The 10503-nt window shown below is 37.9% G+C and overlaps 1 protein-coding gene across 1 annotated transcript; it reads right to left on the reverse strand.

Annotated features, from left to right (window-relative positions):
• Positions 1-2816: 2816 nt before the first annotated feature.
• LOC113147806 (histone H3-like centromeric protein A) lies at positions 2817-8782 on the reverse strand. Its single transcript, XM_026339040.2, has 5 exons — positions 8069-8782; positions 6167-6311; positions 4896-5017; positions 4308-4382; positions 2817-3310 (listed from the first exon to the last, which is right to left on the reverse strand). The coding sequence occupies exons 2-5, from the start codon at positions 6270-6272 to the stop codon at positions 3182-3184; spliced, it is 432 nt and encodes a 143-aa protein (XP_026194825.1). The 5' UTR covers positions 6273-6311; positions 8069-8782; the 3' UTR covers positions 2817-3181.
• Positions 8783-10503: the final 1721 nt, after the last annotated feature.

Raw genomic sequence — 10503 nt, forward strand, 5'->3', positions numbered from 1 at the left:
CCATGTGGGAGACTGGGGTTCATATCCCGACCTCCAGAAGGGGTCCTTAGGGGACCTCCTCACTCTCCCCTACCCTGGTACCCTACTTGTAAGTTGCCTTGGATAAAAGTGTCTGCTAAATGTAAACGTAACACATCCAAGAACACCTCCTTTGCTAAACCAGAACACTTAGCTTATTTATTCACAACAATTGTATTTTTTTCCCTGAATTCAGTTTATGGAATGAGACAAAATAAGTCCCCCCTCAGTTCCAGAAAGTTAAAGTCAGTTCACTCGAGTGAGTCCAATTATTGATTGGTTTCCTTCTCAGGTTGGATAAAGAAAATAGAAATGAAGACCAAGCTGAGAACGCTGATAAAATACAACTAGAATAAATAAACTAGTGTTCATCTACCCAGGCAGTGGGTTTTGGGTTTCCTTCAACTTGTGTTGTGAGAGCTCAGTGCTTGTCCGTACAAGTGATGAATAAACTGAAGCTATCTAGTACTCTTTGACAGGTCAGACTCTCCTCTGCTCATCTTTCGCACATCCTCTGCTTGTCTGTAGAACGTCCGTCTGCAATTTTTGGTTTCAGTCTTTTAATTGTTGTCATTCCACCATGGCCTATAAATGTTGACCCATTTTCATTCATCTATTTTACATATTCTGTACATATATTGAGTTTTCTGTAGTGATGCTATTGGTTATATGTATTTATGTTGGTGTGGATATTTTCTGGTTGTGGACAATCAGTGGGTGGGAGGGATTGTGCAGGACTGAGAGGAGTTAAGACAGCATCCTCCTCTCAGCTACAACATGTAGAGGGTCCAGCTCTACCCCCTGAACCTTACGCTGGAGACTCAGTATTAGTCTCAAAGGTGATGAACCTTCCCACAAATATACACTCAACAAACTGTTAACTGTTTTCCATTTGCAATTTAAGCAATTTAGAGTCAGCAGCAATGGTTAGCAGTTAATTTTGATGAAGCCTAGAGTCCATGGTGCAATTTTTAAAGGTAATTTAAAGGTAATAAAAGAGAAAGTGGTGTGAATATTTTTTTTTTATCAACAGCAATGACATGAAAATTTATTTTTCAATATGGATGTTTGGATCCAGAGCCTGGATTTACAGTCAATAAAAAGTATTTTAGTACCATGTATATCCTCCTCTTTGCAGGACCTCTCGAGAGATTCCTTGAGAGGTAATAAGGTCTGAGTCTGTGCACAGCAATTTTCAGATCTCTCCAGAGAAGGTCTGGGCTCTGGCTGGAACACTTAAAGACATTCACAGAGTTGTCCCAATCCACCCCTTTGTTTTCTTGGCTGTGTGCTTCAGGTTGTTGTCCTGTTGAAAAATGAACCATTGCCCCAGTCTGAGGTCCAGAGTGCTCTGGAACAGGTTTTCCTGACTAGCCTACCAGTTCCTGCCACTAAAAATATCCCCATAGGATGATGCCACCACCATGAATTTCTGTAGGGATGGTTTTAGTCAGGTGCTGAGCAGTGCCTGGGTTCATCCAGACATGATGGTTGGCATTCAGGTGAACTCCAATCAACTTGTCAAAACATCTCAAGGATGATCAGTAGAAACTGTAACAGAGCATGCACTTGAGCTCAATTTTGAGTGTAATGGCAAAGACCGTGAACACTTATTTTATTATTTTTTAATACATTTACAAAGATTTTCAACATACTCAGCCGGAAGTTGAGTCATGGCATCTGGACTTCCTTGACTCAACTAGATAACTTCACCTGGATGACTGAGAAACCTCACCGATTCCAATCCATTTTGGAATAACATAAGAAAATGTGGAAACAGTTAGGAACTGTGAATACTGTCTGGATGCACTGATAATAGTATGACCTAAATGAGTAGAGTAACCTAATAGACTGACCTAAATGTTTAGAGTGAAGTAAGCTCTTCAATAAATATTACATTAACAGTGTGAGTGTCTCAAAATTAAGAGGTTGAGAAATCATCGTTGCCCATTTATGCATCACCCCCTGACACTTTATAACCCAAAAATATTACCAGCTTGTTTTAGGTTATTTTAAGCCGACAAAGGAAAAATTAGTCATGTGACGGTGTGTGTCTGTCAAATAATGGAAAAAAGGAAATGTGGATCTCAGCAGAGAATAAGGTGCAGTTTTAGGCCAAATCTTGACATAGAGATAATACTTCACTCAAGTTTAGCCTAATAAAACACTGATGCCTCAAGACATTCAAAAGCTAGCATGGACTTATAATCAGTTAACATGTCTTTGTTCATGCAGATCTCGGCAGGAATGCAAAACTTGGCATAACAACTGTAGGTATTCTCTCTGTGTTACACACAGGTGCAGCCATCCTTGCATTTGTGTAACTGTTTTTTCTCCTTCTGAACAGATGCAATGATCAGCACAATCTAAAGTTCTAATTCTTATTACCACACTGTGTTATAAGCTAAAAGACAAATAATACCTTTATTACTATAAACCAGTTCCGAAGTTCATCTACCCAAGTTATACGAGTCTCCCAGTCATTTCACTCCATAAATGACCCCCTCAGGAAATATTATTATGATAATATATTGATCCATGAAACCAGAAGAAACTAATCTAATTAACGACCAATTAAGCAATAATTGAAATGTTGTTTAAAAAATAAAAATACTTAATAAATAAATAAAATTAAAGCTCATCTGTGACTGGAATTAATGAATGACAAATAATGTCCTATAATGCCTATACTCTCTTTAGACCAAATTGGCTTCTTCTGTGTGACTTTTCTATTAAACAGGAGAAAGAGAGAGAGAGGAATAAAAAAGCATGTTTACCAAAATAAGACATTAGGAATGTAACAGTAAACAAAAGTTTATTAAGAGAATAAGCTTAATTAGAATGAATAACAATATCTACACGCCAATAATATTACAGTGGCAATATAACACAGCAGTGATCAAACTAACATATCAAACACATACAATGTATAAAAATCTAGATGCTTGGTGAAAATTATTTTCCAACTTTTGTTTTTTGGTAGGACTAAACTTGTTGGTTTGATGTGAATTGTTCCTCAAGAAATGTCATAATGTAACACAACATTAATAAACTTTGAACTGATTAAGCAGAGAATCAAAATATAACAGATTGCAAGGAGGAAGAATATAAGCATCATATCTACTGTAGGTACTCCATTTGTGAAGTTTATATGGTGTTGTTATTACAGGTTATCCACTCCACGAATCCTTCTGGCAAGCTGAATGTCGCGGGGGAATACAGTAACCCGCTTAGCATGTATTGCACACAGGTTGGCGTCTGAAAATAACATGACAAGAAACGCTTCTGCTGCCTGGGTAGATGAGGTAGAGGAAGAAAAAACAAAACAAAACAAAAGTTAGATTTGGTCATAAGTCATATGTAGTCATTTTTCTTACATCAATTTAATTCAGTGCATTTTCAGTAAATTACACTTGCTTATTGGTTGACTCAATGTGGTAAAATAAATAAACAAAAAACAACCAAACAACAACAAAAAACAACCAAAAAGCAAGGGCATTCCATTTTTGAATCAATAAATAACCAGGTACTGTACTTTACCATGCGGATCAAAAAAACATACAGGAACAAGAGAGGCCAAAAGCCTCAGAGATCAATTCTTAGATTTACACATTAAGCTGGATGTTCTTAATTTTGTATAAATAAAGAGACTCCAGTGGCCACAGTCAAGTGTATTCCCGCGGCCAGAGAGGGCAACATTGAATGCAATTTGGAACTCCTGTCTAAGGATAAATGTAAATACAGTAAAAATATTTGGCTGGCTGTCTAAGTGGTGTCCCGCAAATAACATGGGCCACATAGATAATTGAAAAACCTTTTGAAGAAAACCTGTGCTGATTAGGAGAGATAGCATCCATTCTACTTTAGATGGTGCAAGTTTAGACAACCCAAACTCCGACATCTCAGAATGGAGTCCAGGACAGGGGGCGTAGACTTACACACATCGTGACAGCTGTCACCCCCCCAAAACTACCAAAACCTTATTGAAGAAGGTAAAGTAAGTATATATATATATATATATATATATATATATATGGGTGAAAAGGCTGAACCATAGATACTGTAGACTGATGTCTATGGGCTGAACACTCAAACAGAACACAAAGGTGATGTGTTGATCCTCAACTCAATGCTTGTAAATGCTGTGAATGTGAAAGCTTTTCCTAATACCTTAGAATCCAGGGCTACAACAGGCAAGTGGCATTAACTAGCCATCACCTACAATTGCAAAAATAATTTGCCATCCTCGATAACAGCAAGTAAGCTTTGTGGTGAAATCAGCTAGTTACCTCCTGTAGAGCCAGAAGAGCATAGACCTGCCACCGGAGAGCCTCTCTAGAAAAACTCTGGCACACCTCACGCACCTGAACCAAAAGAAACATGGAGTCATACAAACAAAATTATGCTTTTTAAGAATTTGGTTTTGCAGTCCAAATCTGTACCACTATAGATTATGGAAGTAATCTGATTTACAAAATCATATACTGTTTTTTACTAATAGTAAGGAACCCAAAAAGTGCATGCTCCTTCCAGATAATAATAATGATAAAATCTTCTTTCTCCTATTCTCTAAGGATCTCCCAAACCTGGATGTCAGTCAAAGTTGGAAGTCTTAAGTGTTCTAAACCTTAAGTGTTTTGCCTTAAGTGTATTTTTTCTAATGTTTGGTTTTCACTTAGTGGTTAAATCAGTATATGTGTGTGCGCTTGCATGTGCATGAAGTTCTAAATGTTTTTTCTATTACTTTTAGTGTTGTTATGGACTGAAAAACTAGTCTAAACTATTCCAGGATTTATGTGGGAACCATTTGCATGTGTAAAAGGTGCTGCAGACATACAGGTTCATTCTCTAAATTCTACTCATGTCTGCTGTCTCACCAGGCGAGAGAAGGGTCCCTTCCTGAGTAGGAGATCGGTGCTCTTTTGGTACTTGCGGATCTCCATTAAGGCCTTAGTCCCTGGACGAAACCTCCTCTTCCTGGGAGACGCAGAAGGTTGCTCTGAAAAACAGAAAATGTTATTTGTAATTATTTGTGAAAGGCACCTTGGCTGCTTACTGTGGCTGGAACATAATCATGAGTTCTACAGAAGTCTGCCAATACTGAGACTAATGTGGTACAAAATGTACCTACATAGTACCGTCCAAGGTTTTCTGAATTGGTTTTGCATATGCAGTGTTCTAGAGCTAACTGGGAAGGAGTTGTTGGTCGGACTCTCAATCTCATAGTATATATAAGAATGAAAAATGAACTTCTCATACACATAGCAATTCATTGAGAACAACTATGTTACTGTGTAAACATTTACGTCAGGAGCTTTAGCAAATGGGAGGCGGTGATGTTACCACTACACTAACTAGCCGCACTGCAAAGCAGCTGAGATGTCAAATTACACTAAGTTTATGTTCCTGCACATTGCGGCGACAGCAGCTCAGGTGGTAAAGCTGTTGCAGGGTTAGTGGTTTGACTCCCAGTTCCTCCTAGCTATTTGCCAAGGTGTCCTTGGACAAGACACTGAAACCCCCTAGTTGCGCCGTTATGTACTGTCTGGCAGCTGTCCTACCACAATTTCCCCAAAGGGATCAATAAAATATGCCATAATCATTGTTTGGTCAATATTTCTTTCATTAGGGATGGGCAATGAGTTCAAATATTTGGGTAGGCACAAAAGACTTTTGGAAAATACAGAACACAGTATCTCATACGAAAGCAATGCCGGAGCAGCAAACAAAAACTTGGTGAATGTGCTTTCCACCCTGACACAACACTTACTTACTTACAGAAGAAGTCAGGGAATGCATACAAGACAACCTTAGCAATATGGTGCTAGCCAAGCAGCTTGTGTGTGTGTGTGGGTGGAAGTATTGAATATTTTTGCAATTATTTCCAGCAAATATCAAATAGTATTTTGACATGAAATCCCTAATTTTAATCAACTCAGATAAAGTATTATCTTCTCTATGCTTTGTTCAATTCCAAGGCTGAGCAGTTAACCCCTCAGTGCAGAAGTGGGGAGAGAAGTAAAGACTCTTAACTTAAGAACAGCAGTAATTAAGTAAAGAGTGTTCTGCATTTGACAGTGATTATTTTAAAATACGCTCAGATTGCAGACTGGGGATATCTCTAATGAGTACAAACGTCAGTTCTCACTTGAAACTCCACTTCTTCTTGGGGACCTGGAAGCTGGGGCTGGAAGGGGAGAGCGACGTTGAGGGGTTTTCCCCTTCCGACGGCTAGCAGATGAATCATGACGCATTGCCTCCAACACACAGGTCAAGACCACAAGAGTGACTAACTGTTGAGAAAGATATTACACCTATTAAGACTTTTCTGCTTTATCAGAAAACATTTGCTGTTTTTACCTAAAAACACCAATGATGCTTGATGTTATACTGTAGTTGTTTCTCACCTACGCTGGGAGCCAACTGGCAGTGAATGTCAGGTGGAAAATTTTATTTTAAATATTACCAAATGGAAGTAGTTTTACAAAGCCAAATTTAGGTTTCATACAAAAACTGGATTGGCAAACACAGCGCCCTGGCTGAGTGTCTGTCTCAGCTGCATTAATTGAAAACACATTTAAACAAAATTAGTAAAACAAATTTCTATCAATAGTCTGTGGATCTAGGTTTGTGGTCTTTCTTTATTAAACACAACCATTGAACATACAGGCCCTGCTTTATTAAAGGTTTGTGTGTACTAGATACATTTAAAAAAAAAAAAAAACATTCAAATTCATTTTGACCATTTAAAAATTGGACTTGAACTGATGTATACAGTAATTGCGATTATTTTCCAACTTTCCATCAGCAAAGTGATCACACAAACTGTTAATGGCACTTTCAAAGCCTCAAGTTGTGATGTGCATATAGCTCATTTATTTCCATTGGACCTTCAAACCTTGCATAGCAGACTTCCCTGACATTGTTGGTATAACTGATAGGACACAAACCACATTATTATGCCATTATCATCAGAAAATCAAGATATTTTTGTCAAACATTACATCTTCAATTTTAAGAGAATCCAAACATGTTTGTTTCCATGTTAGCCAACTAAAATAGACTGGGGAGCACTTTATAAAGATAGTCTTGACAGAAAACTGTATTAATACATGTCTTAACATAAGCTTACTGTTTTCTCTCCATGTTCATTGTCACCTAAATGTTTTAGTTGTAATTGTGACAAGTGTATATGGAAATGAATGAATGAATACCCTACATAAAGGACATTGATTGATACCAACATTAATTTATGTTAAATTTAACTGTGGACCATCGATTGGTATAGGAACTTCTATCAATGTTGCTCTGAGAGGTTTTCTAAATCACTCTTGGCTAAAGCCGTCTGAGAGTTTTTTTATGAATGTTTCTCAATACATCCCTAAGACTCGTGTCTCTTTTATGGACTTGCAATGGCTGCTTGGACGTTATGATTTGACTGGTTGATGTCTACTAGTGCTAGTATGTGTGGTTAAGAACTATTTTTGAGTTTAGTTAGTCACAATGACGGAGATTTGTGTAGCATTTAGTGGCCTCCAGTTGGTAAGTGAACATACATTAATGTTCCTTTATGTGTGGCATTGAGATTTCCATAAACTGGCATAAAAATGAATAAATATGAATATAAAGTATATGGCTTCATGTGGATCTTGAATTGGTATTGTATAGTATAGTATATAGTACAGAAGTGCAGTACTAGTTTTTCTGATCAGTCTGCTGATGGAAGGTTGTGACAGACCAGTCATCACTGCTGCACTGTTCCAGATGATGTGAGTGTATCAAATCATCTCTGTCACGTCAAGCAGCCCCATGTGTTACCTTGTTGTTCTCTACATCAATGTCACAGTAACGTTATATTTAACAGTGAGAAATGCTAGCGGCTATATACAACAGTCCCCACGTTTGACTCAGCAGTTGACGTTACCTAAATAAAATGAAACAGCAGGTTTACTTAGCTACTTTAAGATCCAATGTCACATTTACAATGCTATATTAAGTGGTTCCATTTAAAGATTCCCTAGCACTAACGTAATTGGAAACGTTGTCTTACCTGTGAAGTTAGATAATGATAATGAATTGAATTTTGATCGAAGATGTTACACACTGATCAACGCCAAGCACCGAATCTAACTGAAATTCAAACGACGCCTCTTCACCGGCACAACCAATCAGATCGGAGCTGGTGGGCGGGACATACTATTTGGGAGCGTTTGGTGAAAAGGAAGGCGCTGGCGGACCAGGCGGCGATAATAAGAGATAATAGTCGTTCCTTCGTGGGGCAGCGATCAGTTGAACCATCCTTTTAAGGTTCACACCGTAGTGCGTTTGCGTTGGTTCGAGTCAGTGGATGAGTTTGTAAACTTTGAGCGTTTTCCTCCCGGTTCGGTTTCTCTGCACACTAGAAAAATCCAGGCGAACTAAAATGAGTCACATCAAATCACGCGAGAACGTCCTCTCCGCTTATTGGTCAGATGTGTCTGCTGCGGGAACATAAAGAGTAAATACAGGAAGAAGACGTTTCTGTGACAGGAGATGATTTAACGATGAATGTTATCATAGCTTGGTCATCCCGTCGATTATTGTTGATTACGTTACATCGCCTGCACAGTCATCAGACCTGGTGTCTGTGAGACACTTCACCTCCTCACGTCTCCACGTTTGTCCTCGAATGATCAGACAGCATATTTTGGTGGACAAACGAAAGAATTGGAACTCTACTCACTACCTCACGCCCTCATGTGATTCATAGCGTTTGGTTTTATTCAATCGAACTAAAACCTGTGAATCAATGTTTATTTATTTATTTACTATTATGGTACTACTTACTTGGACTTCACTTTCTTTGACGTCAGGAACAAACTTATAACAATCATCAACACTTTTAAAAACTAAGAAATTCTAACTTTGTAAAGTTCATGGCAGAACTGCTGTATTGGATTGTAATTCATAAATATAACAAACGTTTTTGGTGAAAAGGTTGACACAAAGTTGTAATGTACTTACTTATAAGAATTGATAAATTGGATTGTACAGATATTTATGCAAAATAAAACAAATCCTAACAGATACACTGCAACAATACATTATTTTGTCATTTTGGATTCACATGAGTACTACACAAACTTTTTTAGAACATTCAATTGATTTGTGTTGAGTGACAATTAACCTATTTAAAGATTATTTTACTTTCCAGCTTTTGGGGGAAGACAATTCCTTGCTAATGTTTAGGGGGAATGACTTTGAGATGAGGTCTTGTTGCAACAATATCAAGATTGTATTTCTGAACAAGAAGTAACAACTAAATTTGTCAAATCCCTTATCCTGAAACTTCTCAGAGGAGAAAACATCTATATGCCACTGGTGATCACAGAGCCCACAGAACCCTGCAACTGCCACCACCAGAGGGGGCTCACGTCCAATTCTGCCATGAATGGTCGGAGCCTCCAGAGGGTGGATGAGCTTGAGTACAAAGGGATCATCTTTGTACGCAAGCTCGTCGTTGCATCTTCCTGGACTACACAACTGAAGTGATATGGAAATGATGTAATTTCAGCGACATCTTGGACAAACTACAGGAGTTCAAGACCAAACCTAGCTTCCACTTTCTAGGCAGACTTGTCTGTTGACTAGTGTCAAATACAATTCAAGGTTTTCTCTACCCCTGTTGAGGCAATGGCATTTGTGAACACTGAGTTGAAAAATACATGTTAAAAGCCTCAGTGCTATCACTAAATGATTCATTAGGTAAATTTTGCCTGAAACCACTTTGACTTTGTGATAATATGTGTAGAGGGACACCTCTGCTTTGTATGGGATTGCACAGTAAGGAAGGGTAATATATGAGATATGTGGGAGATATGTTCATGGACTTGTAGCACAATGTGAATGTGTGAGAATCAACAGGACAAAATCATAATCTATGTTGTAACTAGATCCAAATGTTTATAATAATTCAAAAGTCATCTATATGTCTACACATGCATAGAATTCCACATGTGACACCCTTGGTATTGTCACTTATTTTAAAATGGCTGGATATTGAAAATAATTCTGATTTGAGATGTGGGCTATGGTAATACAAGTCCCCAGAATTAATATTCACCCCTGAGAGATATTATTTAATTACAAAGCCTCTCAAACATAGAAAGTTGGTGTTTTCCCTTGTTCCTGGACTTTCTCTTCCCCCTATTTGTTTTTTTGTCTTAATTTTTCTTTTACAGACTTTTTTATTTGCCTTTTTACCCTTGTTTTTCTTTCTGGCCATGTAAACTCCAGCACAGCCATTACACTATAGACCCACAACTCCCATCTAATCCATAACCTGTAATATAGTTTCATTGAATTGTGTTTTTTGTCTAATTACACATTAAATTAGTTCTGTTGTAAAAATGCACCTTATTCACTTAGACCCACCAATGTGTTATTTCATTTGGTATGAGAGAACAGTGATCAATGAATTCAGAATAAAATCCCCCAGAAGCAGAC

Source organism: Anabas testudineus, chromosome 22 (genome assembly GCF_900324465.2).
Source record: "Anabas testudineus chromosome 22, fAnaTes1.2, whole genome shotgun sequence".
In the NCBI taxonomy this organism is placed as follows: Eukaryota; Metazoa; Chordata; class Actinopteri; order Anabantiformes; family Anabantidae; genus Anabas; species Anabas testudineus.